Raw genomic sequence first — 19,187 nt, forward strand, 5'->3', positions numbered from 1 at the left:
TTCAAATTAAAAAAAAAAATTAATCTGTTGAGTTTTTCTCTCTCAACAATTTTCATTTATTTTGGTATCAAAATTTTTCCTTCTCAAGTTTCCTATTCCATATCACGGGTGGACGGACAGTTTTGAAATTGATTGATCGGAGAAATGTCGTATAATTTAGACTTTATTCATTCACAGTAAATTAAAATTATTTTTAATTTACTGTGTATTTTTTATGAAAAAAACTGTATAATCACGAATTATTATCTTAATTATAACACAAATTTATTAATTAAATACACACTAATCAAATTTCATAGAACTGCTGTGAACGATTAAACGTGTTATAATATTATTCAAAAGAGACATGAAAAGATAAAACGACGAAAAGAAAACAAAGAAAAAGTGGACATTGGAGATGGATTTGTAAACGTTGATGATGAAAGCAAGCTATGAGAACAAAGGCGCTGTACTGGCGACAATCTTTTCCTGTATAAATTTAAATTCAATTGCTTTTCAAACAAGTATGCTTAAACGTCATTAATCACCCCACTAGTAGACACGGCCATGCTGTATTTGTACTTGAGGAAAGCCTTGATGAAGGGTTCCAATTCACCGTCCATCACAGAAACAATATCTGACGTTTCCAATCCTGTCCGTACATCCTTAACAAGTTTGTACGGATGAAAAACATAGTTCCTTATTTGCTGGCCCCACTCGGCCTTCACTGCATCTCCTCTTATTTGCTTGATCTCAGACGCCCGTTGCTCCTCGGCTATGACCAACAACTTGGCTTTCAACCGGCTCAGAGCTTTGATCTTATTTGCCAGTTGAGATCTCTCCTCTGCATGGTTAGTTAGCTTGGTGAGTTCTAACTTCTAAACCCACTAAACAAAAAGAGGAGAAAACGACAGTGGTTCATTCGACGTTTAGAACATTTTAAGAGAAACACCTGTACACCGAAGAGTAACACCAGTTGGGATGTGAGTGATTCGAACGGCAGTTTCAACTTTGTTCACATTCTGACCGCCTTTCCCACCGGCTCTCGAAAAACTTATGTCCAAGTCCTCATCTGGGATTTCAATGTTTATGGACTCCTCCGGTAGAAGAGGCATTACTTCAACACCAGAAAAGCTGGTCTGCATATGATTAAACTCACAAAGGATGCGTGGGAAAATGAACCTTTTTTAAGCATGTTTTTAGATAAATGTCCCCGGTGTTGTTAGATATGACCGTTTTGTTAAAAATGGTCAATCAGTGATTGGTCAATATCAATAAGTGTCTTAACAAATGTCAACCAGTAATCTACTAGTCAATTAGTAATGGACTTGCTGATCAATCGCAGATTCGATTGATTGATGCATCAACCGTTTTAAAATGGTCACCAATAATTTTCTTTTCTTAAAAAAAATGATTAATATTTTTAAAAAGGAGTGGCCAAAACCGGCCACCTCACCTAATTTCAAAACAATAGAATAGGACAATATTTGTTATCTATTTGGATAAAAATGTCTAGTAAACTAGTATGTGAATATGGATGCTTCAGAGAGATGATTCTATGGATACCTGGCGAAGACCTTTGGAATTAAAAGGAGACTGTCTCACTATGCGATGTGTTCCTTTCTCCCCAGACAAGTAGCCATAAGCATAGCGACCTTCGACTTCAATTGTCGCGGACTTGATCCCCGCTTCCTCTCCTGGGGATTTTTCAACCACTCTTGTCTTGTATCTCTGCTTTTCTCCCCATCTCACATACATCCTGAGAAGCATGTCAGCCCAATCCTGCACTGGATATTATCAAAAGGTATTTATACAAGAATTGAAAGGAGAGAAAAATAAAGGGAGAAACTAATTTTGGTCAAATGTGAATGCCATTGCTCTGACTATTTGCATTGGACATACGAATGACTATTATTTACCTGAGCATCAGTGCCTCCAGCACCAGCTGTTATAGAGATAACAGCTCCTTCTTTGTCGTAAGGACCCGAAAGAAGTTCGGTCAACTCAAACCGATCTAATGCCTTGTTCAGTTCCTTGATGATAGTGTTTGCTTCTTCGAGCAGGGCGGTGTCTATGGAGTCCATTTCTTCAGTTAGCATAATTATTGTTTCTGCATCTTCAACCTGCATTTCGGGAATTAGTATAACGGCACGTATCATATCTAGAATTTAACAAACGAAAATGAACATTTTCTGCCCTTTGATATAGCGCAAATGCAATGATTTTTCCCAAGGAAACTAAAAACCATTTAAAAAACTGTATGACAATTTTACAAAGAACTAAAAACATTTCAAGCCACGAGCTCATGTTATACTCCGAAAGCCATGAAAGTTTTCACAAAGACACTAGTAACTGAGTTAGCTGCATACATAAGCTTTGAAACCATGCATCAAATCAATAGTTGGCTGTGTAAATTTTGCAAGGAGTTATAACCATAAACCTTTAACAGGAAATATGTAAATTCTTCAGAAACTGAAGCAAGATTCTACAAATGACTATAATTTTTTCATGCTTTCTAAGAAACCATAACCACATCAAGCTGATTTCCAGAAGAAAAAAAAAAAAAATATATATATATATATATATCAAGCCACATGCTCATTTTATTATCTTAATCACAAGCAGAGAAACGTGTATGGACCTTTGCTTTGAACTCAGAAAGCAGTTTTATCTTGTCTTTGACATCGGTCAGTGCTAAAAGCGTCTCTTGAGCCTTAGCTCGATCATCCCAGAAGGAGCTATCGGCCGCTTTTGACTCCAAAACTGCAAGTTCCTCCTCTAATTGTTGCAGACCAGCGGATGCTCTAATCTCTTCAACACGTTCGGAGACTGTTTCAACATCCTTTCTCAAAGAATAAAAATCTGCGAGAAAACCGAGCAATCATAGGATAATAACTGAATTAACCTGGATGAATGTTCAAAATCATGCTACACTCAATTGAATGGTTGCTTTCACATTATGGTCTCAAAAAGTCCTACATCCAACTACAAAAGCCTTGTCCTTTTTAGGCAAGGCATTTTGGAAATGCTAAAAGACAGTAACAAAACTAACAACCCAAAAAGAACAAGAAGGAACCACCTTTTCTAGCTCAAAAAAGCCCTACAAGGCGGCATAAGTGTTAATACTGAAAAAAGAAGACTTCTTTATGTTATTAATAACGGGTTAAGAAGCATGCTAATTAAAAAATTAAGTTTAAAGTACTTGCAACATACCTTGCATAGCCCATTCTCTTACATCATTGTTGACTTCTGTTCCTACTTGCCTTTCTTGCGTAGCATACAAAACTGAGGCAATTCAAAATATCAACTAAATAAGAAATTCACCTCCTAGATACAGTAAAGACACATAATAATTCAAAAGCATTACTTAAAGCACAATTTTTTTTTTATTTTTTATTTTTATGGAAGAGTATAAATCACCAAACGGCAATCGACAAGAAACCTAACAGAAACATCAAAACCCAATCTCAATTAATTTTAAAAACAAAAGAAAAGACATTTTGAGGAAAGTAACTATGTAGAACGAGAACCATAACAACAGAACACAGATAGTAAAAGTGCTGATTTTGAGAAGACCCGATGAAGAAAATACTAGGAAGAAAAGCAAACATAAATAAATCCCAGATGAAGAAAGAAACGGGAAAATGGATTTGAGTTCTCAAACATACCATAAGGAGGAAAACGGGAAAGCGGGAATTTAGTGGATAAGGTGAAGTTGGGCGAGTAAGGACAGCGAGAGGATATGGGCATTAAAGGAAGCAATTGTATCGGCAACGACGCTTTATTATTTCTGGGTTTTGGGGATGACACCATGGATGAGCTGCACAGAGGCCGAAGAAGACCTTCCATGGCTCCTTTAAAGCACTGCTTCTTCACTTCTTCTTCTTCGCTTTGGGCTCCATTTTTTGCAGCAAAATAGAAGAAATGTTCCCTTTGGTAAGCATTCAGATGCTGCCACGTCGACGCAAACCCAATATAAATATCTGCCGCTGATCCACACTAGGACCAGATTTTTACGATTATCGGATGACTCGTAATATTTCGGGTGTTATAAAGAGAGGAGCTCAGGAGGAGTCAAAAAAAAAAAAACTCTTAGGTATAGCTCACAAGAACGACATGTCGTTTTCCGTTTGAAATCTTTTGCAGCCTGTTCAGATTCAAAACGACATACCGTTTGTTGTTTAAGATGAACGAAAAGACGTAACATTTTTAGTAGTGTAAAACACAACGTCGCTCGTCACATAGCACCACAAAACATGTTTCATAAAGTTTATGTTGTATATGTGCCCAATCTGTATGTCGTTTCTTATCTAAAGCTAACCGTCGTTTCTTATCTAAAGTTAACCGTCGCTTAGACTATAAAAGAGAAAAAAGAAAGAGAAAAAGCAAGCAAGCAAACAAAAAAACGTGTGTTTTACTTCCATAATATGCCGTTTGCTGCTGCTGTCACTTGGTAGTTTAAAATCTGCTAAAAGAAAACGACTAGTAGTTTCATTGTTTTTGGTCAAACGACAAGTCGCTACGCTATTCAAACAATTTGCCTTTTGTCCCGAGGATAGTACATAGTTGTCTCGTACCCTTATTAGTGCATGACTCAATATTTTTACCTTTTATTCTTAATTTATAACCTTTTTAATTAAATAATTATTTATCAAGAATAAGAGATAAAAGTCTAAATTCGTACACTTTTAAGAGTATATTATCTATTTTTTCTTACAAATCAAAACAAGGAGCAATAAAATTTGAACTTTCATCAAAACATTCAAAACCTTGTTCAAGTTACAACACTCCCAAAAAAAGGTGCACACCTAGGATTAATACACACCTTCACTACATTTGATAAGCGTGAACAAAAAATTAAATACACACCCATCTATAGATTTTCTTTTTTTTATTATTATTAATTCATATTTTTTCAGCATGTCAACTGAATAACTTTGAATTCCATGGTTTCTACTTCAAGCTCAGGGCTCGTTTCAGGGCCTCGAGAACTTCTTTGCAGGCAACTTTCTTTCCTATTTTCTTATCCGAAACGTTTGAAGTGTGCCTGTATGTGACTCCATTTGCTTCAACCTCTATTGTTATGGAAGACACACCGTTTTCGCGGGACTTGACGGGTTTCTTCATATCAAAATGCATTTTTTGGCAAAGTTCATTCAGTTCTTTCGCCGGGTGAAGCTTGACAGTTTCAGGTGTTATCAAGGGCTCTAATAGAGGCCTTATACTCTGAAAGACAAGTTCCTTGTCGTATCCAGAATCAACAAAAATTGCACCAGCAAGTGACTCTATAACATCTCCAAGTACCTGTAAACAAAAATTAAGTATAACTTTGTAAGAGGTAAATGCTTTCAAATCTTTCTTCTTGCTTTCCTTTTGTGTCAAGTACTTATAAAGCTAAGTAGGGCTAAAGTATTCCCCTCCTTCAGAATTGAAACTAAAGACCTTCAACGTAAGTATAATTAATGCGCAACATGTGACAAATACTAATGCCTGACCTTCGGAAAAGATGTCTCTGACTCCCATCCGAATGTAGACTCTGAAGACAGCTTCTCAAAATTGATTATGGTGTTAGCTATTTCCTTGTGCAGCTGGTGTGACGTATAAAGAATGTGCTTCTGTAATCCAGCCTTGACGGCAGACAAAGCATAACAATCGTTGTTGACAGAAGCAGACCTCATGTCAGTTAACTTTTCCGGCGACATCCCAGGATATGTATTATAAAAATGCATCGTGATGACATAGTCCAAAACAGCGTCACCAAGAAATTCCAGCCTCTACAAGACGGGAAGATTGTACATGTCTAGGTTAGAATACCTCAAAATATACCGACTTTTGAGAACAAAATAAGGTAAAGTTTCATGATCATACCTGATAACATCTTGGAATCTCAGGAAGCATGTAGGAACCATGGGTTAATGCCTCAACCAATAGAGAATGATCCCGAAATGTGTAGTTCAAAAGGAACTCTAAGTGTTTAATATTAAGAAACAGTTTCATGATCATACCTGATAACATCTTGGAATCTCAGGAAGCATGTAGGAACCATGGGTTAATGCCTCAACCAATAGAGAACGATCCCGAAATGTGTAGTTCAAAAGGAACTCTAAGTGTTTAATATTAAGAAGCCTATCAGATTGCACTTGGAAGTGGGTCTCGTATGGTTTAAACTCGAGATCGACCTCTATACCAAGCCAATTCATAAATTTCACGGCAGGGATTTCCCCACCAGTGCTTAGGAAAGCACCAATAAGTGCCTCAACAACATCTGCAACTCTTTTACTTTTCATCTTTTTCGTTCCTTTGATGTAAATTATTTTCTCATTCGGTAGCACATCCTCTAGTAGTGCTTTGTTGGTCGAACTATCTCCTGGTATGATCCAGTTTTTAGGATCAAAATACTCGTCACGAATAAAGCCCTGCAATGTGAAAATGAACAGTAGAAACCAAGTTAGAAACACGGCAAATTACTATCACCATTGAGGAAAAACAAGTCGGTTAGAAGAACATCTAAATCATAAAGTTTCTATTTAAATAAAACAATTACCGGAAGTTTGCGCTCGCATCCAAATTTACATAGGGCAGCATTGGAAATTATTTTGTCCTTCTTCACACTAAGGAGGCCCTCGTGATTATTCTGATAAGTTTTGAAAAGATGTTGACCAACGGCATATTTAAGAAACGAATCGCCAAGAGTTTCTAGAGATTCCAAATGGAATTTCTCTTGGCACTTTTTGGTTGTGATAGCTTCCAACACCTATGCAAATACAAAAGTTGAGATGAAAAAAAAAAATCGAAAGACCAATTAACCACAGGGTCACTATAATGGTAAAACACTGGGCAAATGACAACTCAAATTGATAGTGGATAGTACATGTTGAGTACTTTAAATTTCAACCTCGAGAGAGCATATGCGTAGTGAAATATAGCTTGATCCTCCAATAACCTTTTCAAATAACAATTATAATGACCGCTGATAATGTCAAAAAAGTTATTATTAAGAAACCCTCAGCGGGATTACCTCTAGAGCAATTACCCCTATAGAAAGGCAATATTTTAATAACAAATAGAGCTAATATTTTACTGTAAGAAGCTTGACAACAATAATAACAGTAACAAAACAAACCAATTGGACCACCTTATTGTATTAAAGAAACGTCACTTTATGTTAGGCAAACACATTGAATAAAATATTATGAGTCAATAAGAGTACACTACCTTGACGGTTGGAATGTTCACATTTTGCACGCAATGATCCAAATGCATCCTTTTCAGGCTTGCAGCAATAAGCAAACCCTCGATTTGATGCATTATGGATGGAAAAAACGAAAACGAATAGAGTGTGCTTGGTGAAATGGGCGACATAATAATATAGCACAACTCTGGCGGCAGTTCATCAGTGATATTACTAGACTCTGCAAAGATGAAATAAAATAAAGAAAATAAGGTTTTACATTATGATCCATAAACAAAGACATAGAGGAAACAAAAGTACCTTAATGTCTTTTTAACATTTTACTATCCTGATTGGGAAATAAATAAATAAATTCCAATCAACTGCTTACTTATAAACTTATCCAATGTTGACTAGGAAAGGGTGCACTCCTAAATATTTGTTAGAATGAAAGAAATGAGGAATGTAACATTCCTACAATCGCAATCGCAATCCAATAAAATTACTAGAACATTGACCGGTAACTTCATGTTCCCTAATCTTATTTCAACAAGAGAAGACAGAGAGTCTAGTATAACAGATATCGAACCTTTTTCCCTCGCTTCTCTGTGTAAGAGATAATTTTTCACACGGAAAAGTCTTCTCCCTCTGAACAGCGGTTCATTGCAAAACTGTAAATTGATCCCATGCCTGAAATTCACAATTAGGTTCAAAACTAGGTAGGTTATATATTCCATATGATATAATCCCGTAAAATCTGCACAGATGCATCATGCAATTACAAGTAAAAGAGATAGCATTCAGCAACAAACAAAAATCTTATTCTATACCTGAATTTTATTGAAAGTTCATGAAAAGTACTAAATAATATACACACAAAGAGTATAGATTCAAAGGAGTGCATACTTTTCTTTGAAGTACTTTCTGTATGTGGTACATGTGCCATCCGTGAGGTCTAAACGCGATTTTCCATTCATTTTTTCCAGAATTCCAGTGACGCAATAAACACTTTCACTGTGAGGGGTATAGACCAATGAATTCCGGAGCATACAAGTGCAGACGATACCATTTTTCGTATGTATGCACCTAGAGATACCCTTTGGCAAAGGGCAACTCATATGATCCTTGCAAAATTCTTCACTTGAAAATAACACAGAGGTGACAGACTTCCAGTCAATCAAAGGCCTCTTATTCATGGTGATGGCAGGAAGAAGAAGATAATCAATCTGAATAGTTTCTGAAAAATAAAGCTGACTATGAACTTCTCTCAAGTTATCGAACTTATGATCCACAAGAAGTCTGAGGAGAGTTACTTGAAACATTCTAGACCATGTTACCTATCAAAAATATTTGCAAACAAGAGAACCTGTTAATTTATCAAGTATATCCAATAAATGCACAACAGCATAAGCAACAAAGCACAGGAGCTCTTCTTTTTTTTCTTCTTTTTTTGTAATAATAAGCACAAGAGCTCTTACTTGGTCCCGGTTAAGACTAAGCGTTCCAACATTCTTTAAGTTTACTGTGACACTGCCCCTCCCAACTTGTAAGTCAAAATGGATATTTGCAAGATCACTTTCAAGCGCACTTCTCATGCAAAGTACAAGGTCGTGAATAGGAACGTCATATCCAAAATCTTGCTTTAACTCAATAAGGTAGCAATGATAAGATACTCCGGCATCAGCAGGGCCAAAAGAACCAACCATTTCAGAAGGTACATAACTGGGTTGTTCGTCTTTATACGGCTGACTCGCTGCAAAACGGGCAGTTACAAGCAAAGCAATATAGTTGTCGAGAAATTCAAAATAACATAAATTGACAAATACATTCCAAGCATAAAACCAATAAAACCAAGCGAAAATGTTGTCATGAGATTTTAACTTTTAAGATTACCAAGCTCTTTTGCATTGTCTTCTTCCACAACAATATCTGGGACGAGATTATCAGTTAATGCACCAATCTGATGAAGTTGCTTGCATGCTTCAAGACATGCAATCTGCTTAAGAATCTTTGGATTTCCTTCCGCAGAAACAGCTTGTATTGGACAGCTTTTGGGCAGGTAGAGGGTGCCAGTGTTGAGATCCCACCTTGGGGTAGGTTTAAAATAGCTGTTAAAATTTAAAAAATAAAAATAAAAAGTGAATAAAAACAGTTGACGGAGTGTCATAAAGTAAGGAAAATACAAAAAGAACGCAAATAAAACTGACCCATCAGAAGGGAGCCTTGAGCAATAAAAATATATTAAATTAATGCTAGAGCTGAGAGTCATAATAGCTCCGGTGCTTTCAACGCAATAAAAGTCCCCTTCTTGCAAGTCACTATCAAGAGGTTCGCAGGGAAGGGAAGCATGGCGTAACGACTCCTTTCTCATGATTTCTCCGCTAGCAAGATAGTTCTTCAATCGAGATTGTGTACTGTGATCCCCACTGTAATAAAATAATTGAAAATAACGATCAGTTACATTTATATACTAATCCTACAAAGAAAATTCCCAAGAAAAGAGACCGACAAATTGAATGAGGATAATATGCGAATTGTATTCCCTTGAAAATGAAAGTGCTTTCACCGAGAAAGTAAATATAACTAAAAGCTCCATAAATTATTTATAAAAAAAAAAAAAGCAAAAAATAACATTTCACAGTCATGCAGTACACGAAAGCAAGATTTGAGAAAGCTTCGGAACAGTTATAGATCAAGAACTACCTCTCTATCATTAGTACATAGTCTGAATTCTTCTTCCTAGCACGGCCTCTAGACTGTATAAAACTACATACAGTGGAAGAAGGATCAAAGCGAACAACCAAATTGCAACTTTGAACATCTAAACCCTCTTCAAGAATAGATGTTGCTACAATTATGTTCACCTGCCACATGTACATATTTCCACTATTGAGAAGGCAATTTGTACGAAGTACACTAATGAATCTGGGAAGGAAAAAAAAAAAGAGGGCATACCACGCCTTCCCGGAATTCTCCAACTATTTCATTTTGTTTTTTTCTGGTTTGTGACTGCATGTTGTTGCTACTTCCAGCAATATATTTCGCCTTCCAGTTAATACGTTTGGGAAGCAATTCACTCAATAAGGATTGAATAACAACAGCAGTCACGATCCTTTGCACAAAAACAATACATCTTAAATCCTTTAAGTGCCTGTATTCACAAAATTAAACTCATTAACAAGTAATGTTTGTACAGTTTAAAAAGGTAACAGAACATAAACCAATCAATTAACTTGCATTTGGATAAAACTTTCGAGAAAAAGAGTATGCTTCATTCATGTGAAATACCTTGATTCTACAAGATATAACCAGTAGGTAACTTGCATCATTTTACGAACTAAAACAACGTAGCATAACACACATACCTGTACTCAAGAAGTAGTTCAATTAGGCAAAAAACTTTCGCAGTTAGAAGACCCGTGCTCATATTTAGTTTGACGTCATTGATAATTGACCAGTTTGGATCTATGTGCACAAACAAGATAAATCAAAGTGAAACAAGTAACCTATGTGAACAACAACAAACCAAAACCAAACATCTCAAGCAACGAGATGTACCAGTGGGTAAGGAATTTTTAAAGGCATTAAAGGCATCCAAACTGAACTTCTTGACAATTGCCTCACCAAACACATCCACTTTGCCCCATGATAAAAATTCAATTTCATTGCATGAAAAGGAGAGAGCAGCCTGTTACAAATGCTCATTTTAATTATGCCACCACAACATTGCCAAAAACAAATAGAACAAACTCAGCACATTATTTGAATAATACCTTCATGGCCAGCCAAACACCAAGTTCATCCAAACAAAATAGTAAAGCAGAATAAACCTTCATTAGTTTTTTGCTTATAGATTCAGCTGCAGATTTGTCGAGATCTAACTTTTCCAGTGATAATTCGTGCTGAGAAGTAACAAACAATAATTAATACCCTCAAAGAAAATATACAATTACATCTTAAACTGAGACATGGAAATTAAATTTTACAAAGAAACTAATACTTCTTTGAAATTGACAAAGTCAGAAAAATAAAATAAATAAAGATGATGAATTCCAGATAAACAAACAATGAATTTTCGGTTCAAAGAAAAGTATAAACTAAGACGCATGAATCCTCAGTTCTTCAAAAGTATTAACTCCAAATGGACAACAATGTTACAAAACGCCTAAACATCTCCTCTGAAGTCTAAAGTTCATTTGAACAAAGCAACAGGATTAATTCTCATTTGTGAACATTAAAAAGAAAGGCAACACTATGACATCGCAAAGATGCAATTTCTGAATAAATTAGCGCACCTTTTCTTGTAGACTCTTCAGCTGATCTGCCAAAGAGACAAAACAATCATCGGTGATTTCCTCGTGTCTATAATATCTAAATTTTGGAGTCGATATAGGTATAAACTCCGCAATAACAGATTCACTAGCACACGTATACACCTGCAACAGAAAACCACCATAAAAGCATATAGCAAGGTTAGAGACCATACACTGTCAAAGAAATAACAGAATAAACAAGTAGAATATAGCAAGTTAGAGACCATAAAAGCAACTCGGTACGAGGATATAATTAATATTGGATAGAAAAATGGCAAGCAAAAAGAAAGTCATAATCTTCCTGCAACAGGAAAGAAACAAATGAACAACCTTGGAGTTCATGAGTGTCTCCAGTTCTTGAATATGCACCCAAAACGCAATTTCTGCTTTTCCAACTAGATTAGCAGAGGTCGAACAATGTCAGAAATTGTTAAATATTGTTGTCACTGATAAAATAAAATCAGGTGTTCCAACAATTATCACAGAATAAAAAAAAATGGCAAAGCGATGATACCTTTGGATTTTATGGGGGAAGCAGTCATTCCAAATATTCTTGGAAGATCAGTTACACCGGAACGTAACTGACGATGATAGAATTCCTGCATATAATTCAAACACATGCATAAATACAGAATCTATCATTCTATTTATTAAAATAAATCACCGTAAGCCCTTCAACAATGAAAGGCTGGACCAAAAAGTCAATAAACTGAAAGAACTATCCGCATTAAAGGGATCAATAACTCACCGACATAATGCTAGCATATGGGTGATTGCCCCTGGCATGATGGCACTCATCAACTATCAAAACCTTTATCATACTCAGTTTGAAGAAGCTGTGCCTTAAATTATTAAGTAAAATTTGCGGTGTCATGACAAGCACCTGCAATACAAAGGAATCTTATTATCTTGTGAAAGCAATACACTGAGTTTACTTAATAATACAAAAGACCACCGATCAACATATACAGCATATCCTAAAATTTTGGATGCATAAACTGAAAAGAAAAGTACATTAAGGAATTCATAGGTTAAGAATCTCCATGTTTTTAATAGGAATCATAAAGAAATATAAAAACAAAAACCCCACCTCATGTTTTTCAAGTTCTACATTCCACATATTAGCATCCCAGTTGTCAACTCCCTTCTCTCCCCAATATGTTCCAACTTTCAAGTCGGTGTGCATCTCCAAAGCCTTAGCTTGCTAAGGAAAACATAACAACCAAAAAAAAAAAGGTGAGTTAGAAGTATTTCTTTAAATTGAAAATTTTCCCTACCAGCCAGAGCTTAAATTTGAATCCCTTAAAAGCACAACAAAAAGTTTCTTACTTATAATAATAATAAGCCTCACAACCATATTTGATCATTGAAATAACCAAAAGTGTCAAAAAACCAAAAGTTTTGTATTGCTTGTGAATGTTTGACATACCTGAGGGACCAGGACAACTTGGGGGACTAAGAAAACCGAAATAAATGGAGAAGGCTTTCGCAGAAGATGGGCATAACTCCGGAGAAGCATGATGGCAATCAACGTCTTGCCAGAACCAGTCTCCAAGAACACTATTGTGTTCTGCTTAATTCCACTCTCCAATGCTTCAAGCTGGTAACTGCATTCAAACACATTTTTTTTTATAAGAAAGAAAGACCACACATTATTATTTAAAAAAAAAAAACTCAAAATAAAAGAAATTTCAACAAAACAATCCCAACTAAAACCGATGAAAAGGAAGCTAAAATTCTTTGCATTTAAAAGGCAAAAGAAAAATGTTCTTTTCATTCTTAATATACAATCACCTTCTGGCAAATGGGAGAGGATCAGCAGATAGTTGCTGGGCTCTTTCCATATCCATATTCACTGGCTCCATAGCTTCTCTCTCCACCTTCATCGATCACCAATAAAAACATCACCCAAAGTCACGAACAGATTTTCAAACAAAAAAAAAAATTTAAAAGGCAAAAGAAAAATGTTCTTTTCATTCTTAATATACAATCCCTGAAATCCCCTCTTTCTTTGACAAAGATCGCCGGTGGTCACCATTTTCAGAAACGGACAAGAAATCGTAAAGAACACCGTGAAACAAGTTTTATAAAAAACCCAAACGCCACACAATCGCTTATCGCCTGTAATATATATTTATATATATAAACAACTTTACATAAACCCAAATGCCAATAAATACGATATTTAAAAAGAAAAAAAAACCAAACGACACACGATCGCTTATCGCCTGTAATATATTTATATATATATAAACAACTTTACATAAACCCAAATGCCAATAAATACGATATTTAAAAAGAGAAACTTACGCAGAGAAGGGAAAGCGGGGCCAAGCTGCAGAGAGTGGAAAAAATATAAAAATGTTTCCTTTTTTGAGTGGTGGGTTTGAATGCGAAGAGACAAAAACGGACAGTGAAGTGGCAGTCTTCTCTGGGTTCGTTTATTTTTATTATTTATATAGAAAAAGACTAGGAACTTCCTTGGGAAGCAACTTGTTGAGCAAGATGTAATGAAGTTGGAGAAACAGAGGTCGAAAAAGGACTTTGGGAAAGTGACTCGGAACGGCTTCTTGTCCTGTTTTGTTTCTCTCTCTAGGAAAATTGATTAGAGAGAGAGAGAAATTGGTGGGAAATTGCGATGGAAAATCTAGGTGATTATTCTCTTCAGGCTAAAAAGGGCGGCCGTGAAATGCGTCATTCACCGTGTGAAAAAAGTTATTGGTTAGTCACGTAATGGTCCAATGGATCTTATACGTGCCTAGAGAAAAAGATTTTCTTTTGTCCTCTCTATAGTACGATTTATTAATAGAATCAGTTTTTAATTGATATATTCGGTTAAAATTGCATTGTTTTAAAAAAAAATTCTGGTGTTTTCTTTTTTTTTTTTTAAATATCAGTATAATTTCGTTTTTAAAAACACTGATATTTCATATTTATTAACTATCAAATTTATATTATTTTTTTAATTTAATTTAATTTTTAACTAAATTTAATATAAATTTAACAGTTGATATGCAAGAAATACTGGTGTTTTAAAAAAAGAAAAAAGACTAAAAAAATCCTATAAAAACATACAAAAACAAATGATTTGTGATATAAATCTGATGGGTGAAAAAATAAAACTACCGAAATAGTTCATTATTTAATTTGATTTTTGACTAAATTTAATATAAATTTAACAGTTGATATGCAAGAAATACTGGTGTTCTAAAAAAAGAAAAAAGACTAAAAAAAATCCTATAAAAACATACAAAAACAAATGATTTGTGATATAAATCTGATGGGTGAAAAAATAAAACTACCGAAATAGTTCATTTTTTCGATCTTACCAACAAAATTCTCTTCTTTTGAAAGTTTGGAAGAAAAAAGAAAAATATGTGATTGGTGATTCAAGATGGGTGATAACCTATGGTGATTTGGTCACTTGTGAAAATAAAAATTAAAAAACATAAGCGAAATAAGGCGAATTATGTGGTAGAACCCCAAAATGCCATCGGTGGAAGAGTTGTGTTTAGTCGTTTGATTAAATTTTCAATGATTATATATGTGCATATTCATCTTAAAAATTTATAACGTGTCGCGTATAACTACTCATTATACAAATATGACTGTTGAAAATTTAATCCAACGGGGTCAAAAGCAGCGCTTCCACCGGTGGAAGCATTTAAGATGTTCCACTGTAGAGGAAACTGGCAAAATAAAACAAAAGTATGTGAATGGTTTGAAAGTTTAAAGTCAGTGGGATACAGTTTTGAGATTGTTTCTTTTATCAAGTTTTGTTAATTTGTCGAATTTTTTTAATGCTTTTAACTAATAAAAATTATGGTATTTTATCCACTTTAACAATAGTTCAGTTTATCAAGTTTTGTTAATTTGTCGTATTTTTTAAATGCTTTTAACTAATAAAAATTATGGTATTTTATCCACTTTAACAATAGTTCACTCATGTGATTATCAGTATTTTTTCTATATGTAAAATAATTATTTTTTTAAAGGGAATAACATAATTTTAATAAAAAATCACTAAATGGTTAAGATACGGGACAAAACTATAGTAAAAAATTGGGTGCTACTCACATGACTAGATAACACAAACACATCTCTTACCGAATACTAGAGAGAACTCCTACAACTAGTGGCACTATAACAGGGTTCAGCCACTTCGAAACAACTCCAGATGAACCACGTCTCAATCCCAAAATAGGCTACATAACTCAAACTTAAAGCGGTGGGGGGACCATCCTCTAGCCAATACCTAACACCGGTAGATGGGGACACCATCACCGTTATTACAACATAAATAAAAACATAAAATAAAAAAACAAAAAAAGCTCTACAAATATCCCAATAAATTAAACTTGCAAAATCGAGCCCCTTAACGCTGGAGGTATGTGAAACACGGTAAGAGTGGCATTGGATTAAAGCTCCTGAAACGACGATAAAAGCACCGGAGATAGTCCCACACACTGCCGCCAACGAGCAGCGATTGCCACACGCTCTGAACCACCTTTCTCGCCTCCCTTCCACGATCTAGTTCCCGGAGTTCTAATGGAATCATGTGGTGAACACGTCCTATATCTAATGTAGAAAATCAAAAACTGTTTCTCCCTGAACAACTCTATTTCGGTGACTATCTATACTTTCATCGACACAAACTTGACGCCGGTGACCTTTGTGATCTTTTTGACAAATTTTAAAGGTCAGCAGTCCGATGAATAGTCAAACCACTGACCCTAAAAACATATTCCTTAAAGCTTATTGCATAACACTCTCTAAAACTCGCGTCTAGGGTTTTTTATATGTAAAAGAATTAATTGAAAAGAAAAAAAAAATTGGTAACAACTTTTGAAGAGAATTTCCAAAAAAAAAAAAAAATGCCTTTTGACGAATCTTTATAGAGGAAAAATGCTTTTTCAAGGGAAGTAGATTTGACATATAACTATTATAAGATAAAATACCATAAATCATAAATATGTATATTGTTTGGAAAAAAATATATATATTTATACGTGTTATTAAATATTTAATAACAACATATAACTTTTTCTGGAGCTGAATAGAGTTTTTTACATAGCAAAAGAATATGTTAAATAAGCTTGCGTTGTTTTAACGTTTTGGGTGGATTTATTTAGTTCCATATATATTTTGAGGAAAAAAATTCAAAAAGCAAAGCTAAAGGTAAATTGTTTTAGGGGTTATGGAAGACAATCATCCTTTTCAAACTTGGCTAGTAAGCAATTCTTGTTGATTCTTTTATTTAGCACTTGGAAAACATAAAGCAGATGCTATGTGGATTTTATTTTTTATTTTTGATATGAATGGACCCCAGTTCTTTTGGTTCCCATCCCTCTAACGGGGAATATAAGACACGTCTATATAGACAAATGTTTTTTAATATAAAAATGTAATTTAATTTTTTTATTATAATATTTTATCTCACATAAAATTACAGAATTTACTTATAATAATGCATGAATTTAGACTTTTATTCCTTACTCTTGATAAATATTATTTTATTAGTGTAATTATTTGACTAAAAATGTTATAAATCAAGAATAAAAGATAAAAATATTAACATATGTACTTTCAAAGGGTATTTGTCAAGATTATCCTTTACTTTTTAACTCAAGATCTTAACTAAACTAAGCGAAATTAAGGCCTCGTTCATTTCACCAATTTGAGTTTTTAATTCCAGTTTTGCTACAGTTAAGAGTTTTTACAAAAAGTCACATCTAACTTTTCTATTACAGTGAAAAACTCTCATATAAAATTACATCTTAACTCGAATTGAAAACTTGAATCTGCAAACTGAACGAGATATAAGAAAACCTAAAATTCCAATATTTGTAAAAAATTACACGTCAAATATAGAATTGACACTTACTCTTTTTCTTATGAGGATGTGTTAGATAACAAAAGTAGACAAAGGACACATATTTAAGCATTTCCTAAATTAACACAGACTATACTAAAATAGGAAGAAGTCCAAAACAAAATTTAGATTAATGCGTATCTTGAGAAGTTTGTGTCCTAATCCAAAACAAACTTTAGATTAATGCTTATCTTGAGAAGTTTGTAAGGCATGGAATATTTGGAAACATTATATAGCTTCTTAAAATTATGATTCCCTTGTTAATAGGCCTTGCAAATGAGTTAAAGAATTTTCTTAAGCACCTGGAATTTATAGTGTTAGTAGTTGAAGAAAAGAATTAGAGTATGTCGGGTAGGAGGGGGAGAGTGGTGTGAAGAGAGAGGATTAATCTCTTGTTTGTTAAGAGGATAAGCGGATAGAGATAGAGAGACTCTTCCTCCATACTCATTATTTTGGATTATTCTATATTTTTACTAATCTACCTAAAATTAAAAAAATGATTTTTTATAAGTAATTATTAACAAAACGTAAAATTGACAATATAATAATTAAATAAAAAATTATCATCTATCATTTTAACTCATTATTTTTACCAAATAACGTAATTATATTTATCTATCTTTCACATTCTCCATCTATCCGACCCAAGTTTTTTTCGAGGGGGTTTTGAAAAATCTTACTTTCATATATTCTAATATAAGGAAAACAAAGAAAAAAATGAATCAATTGATATATGTTGAACTATTTATTTTTTTAGTGAATTGTATATTTCAACAAAAATATCTATCTAATCTATTATCTATTAGCAATATCTAAGACATAATCGTGATTCATAATTATTCTTAATTTATGTATATTTTGTATGGAAAAAAACATTATAATAAATCACGAATCATGATTCGAACCATGATACGAATTCTTCAAGAATTATTCTTAATTTATGTATATTTTTTATGGAAAAAAATATTATAATAAATCACGAATCATGATTCGAACCATGATACGAATTCTTCAACCAAACACACTCTCGTTAAGGGAGTTTCATTCACTTTTTCTTTGTGCGTGTTAGATAACACTTTTGCTTTCACTTTTTTAAAATTTTCTAAAACGACATTGATTGATTGCTCAAGGAATCGTTTGCCTTATATACAAAAAAAAAAAAAAAAAAAAAAAAAAAAAAAAAAAAAAAAATAACACTTTTTTTTTTCCCCTTTTTTTAATGGCCCCAAAAAACTTAATATTTTATTTGATAATTAGAATTGAAAAGAAATAGTTTTTCTTATTAAGAGAACGTGCATTGTCCAACAATCTTAAATTCATGTATATGTATAATACGTTAAGGAAAGGCATATATACGGCTCATTTTTAAAATATTAAATTGTATTATTTCATAGTAAATCAATAATTTATGTTGGAATTAGAGGTCGGGGTCAGGCTAACATAGGATTATGTCGGGGCCTATAATTATTGAAAAATTTAGGAAACACAAGGCAAATTTTTTATTTTTAAAAAATTACATTTTGATCTCTAAATTTTTGTAAAATTACATTTTGACCCAAAATTTTCTATAAAATTACACTTTGATCCCAAAATTTTTATATAATTTCATTTTGACCACGAAACTTTTAAAAAATATATTTTGACCCTAAAGTTTTTCAAATTTTACATTTTGACCCTAAAATTATTAGAATTTTGCATTTTAACCCTTTATATAATACGTTTAGTACCAAACACCGTATTGTATTATGATAATACAATATAAACTACTAAACATGGTCTTGAGGTATATTTTCAACAAATTTATAAAAAAGAGCATGCTCGTGTCGTGCGGACCACGAGCTCCAACTATGAT

The 19,187-nt window shown here is 33.7% G+C and overlaps 2 protein-coding genes across 3 annotated transcripts; both read right to left on the reverse strand.

Moving 5' to 3' along the window:
• Positions 1–473: 473 nt before the first annotated feature.
• On the reverse strand, positions 474–3,979 carry LOC21389046 (peptide chain release factor PrfB1, chloroplastic). Its single transcript, XM_010102933.2, has 7 exons — positions 3,648–3,979; positions 3,193–3,264; positions 2,621–2,841; positions 1,899–2,102; positions 1,546–1,761; positions 932–1,118; positions 474–823 (listed from the first exon to the last, which is right to left on the reverse strand). The coding sequence occupies exons 1-7, from the start codon at positions 3,826–3,828 to the stop codon at positions 510–512; spliced, it is 1,395 nt and encodes a 464-aa protein (XP_010101235.1). The 5' UTR covers positions 3,829–3,979; the 3' UTR covers positions 474–509.
• Positions 3,980–4,734: 755 nt separating this feature from the next.
• LOC21389047 (endoribonuclease Dicer homolog 2) lies at positions 4,735–14,077 on the reverse strand. 2 transcript variants are annotated; one of them, XM_024168759.1, is made up of 24 exons: positions 13,774–14,077; positions 13,454–13,584; positions 13,258–13,343; positions 12,893–13,070; positions 12,554–12,667; positions 12,212–12,346; positions 11,978–12,062; positions 11,794–11,858; positions 11,446–11,586; positions 10,924–11,052; positions 10,709–10,838; positions 10,516–10,615; positions 10,106–10,301; positions 9,854–10,014; positions 9,358–9,576; positions 9,044–9,258; positions 8,629–8,903; positions 8,057–8,487; positions 7,740–7,840; positions 7,195–7,391; positions 6,524–6,733; positions 5,985–6,395; positions 5,475–5,753; positions 4,735–5,283 (listed from the first exon to the last, which is right to left on the reverse strand). In XM_024168759.1, exons 2-24 carry the CDS (start codon positions 13,499–13,501, stop codon positions 4,933–4,935), a joined length of 4,257 nt encoding a protein of 1,418 aa, XP_024024527.1. In that variant the 5' UTR covers positions 13,502–13,584; positions 13,774–14,077; the 3' UTR covers positions 4,735–4,932. The 2 variants fall into 2 exon arrangements, with proteins under 2 accessions (XP_024024527.1, XP_024024528.1); XM_024168760.1 differs by lacking the exon at positions 13,454–13,584.
• Between the last annotated feature and the right edge of the window lie 5,110 nt (positions 14,078–19,187).

Source organism: Morus notabilis, unplaced genomic scaffold, assembly GCF_000414095.1.
Source record: "Morus notabilis unplaced genomic scaffold, ASM41409v2 Scaffold2693, whole genome shotgun sequence".
NCBI classification, from domain to species: domain Eukaryota; kingdom Viridiplantae; phylum Streptophyta; class Magnoliopsida; order Rosales; family Moraceae; genus Morus; species Morus notabilis.

Bases quoted from the DNA above. Each gene is read 5' to 3' on its own strand.
- LOC21389046 (XM_010102933.2), bottom strand. From the start codon at position 3,828: ATGGAAGGTCTTCTTCGGCCTCTGTGCAGCTCATCCATGGTGTCATCC. The intron at 1,762-1,898 runs GTAAATAATAGT...TATCCAGTGCAG, and splicing joins CTGGAGGCACTGATGCTCAG to GATTGGGCTGACATGCTTCT. The intron at 1,119-1,545 runs GTATCCATAGAA...AATCATATGCAG, and splicing joins ATTCCAAAGGTCTTCGCCAG to ACCAGCTTTTCTGGTGTTGA.
- LOC21389047 (XM_024168759.1), bottom strand. From the start codon at position 13,501: ATGGTGACCACCGGCGATCTTTGTCAAAGAAAGAGGGGATTTCAGGGA. The intron at 10,015-10,105 runs GTATGCCCTCTT...TACATGTGGCAG, and splicing joins GAGAATTCCGGGAAGGCGTG to GTGAACATAATTGTAGCAAC. The intron at 7,841-8,056 runs GTATGCACTCCT...TGTGAATTTCAG, and splicing joins AGAAAGTACTTCAAAGAAAA to GCATGGGATCAATTTACAGT.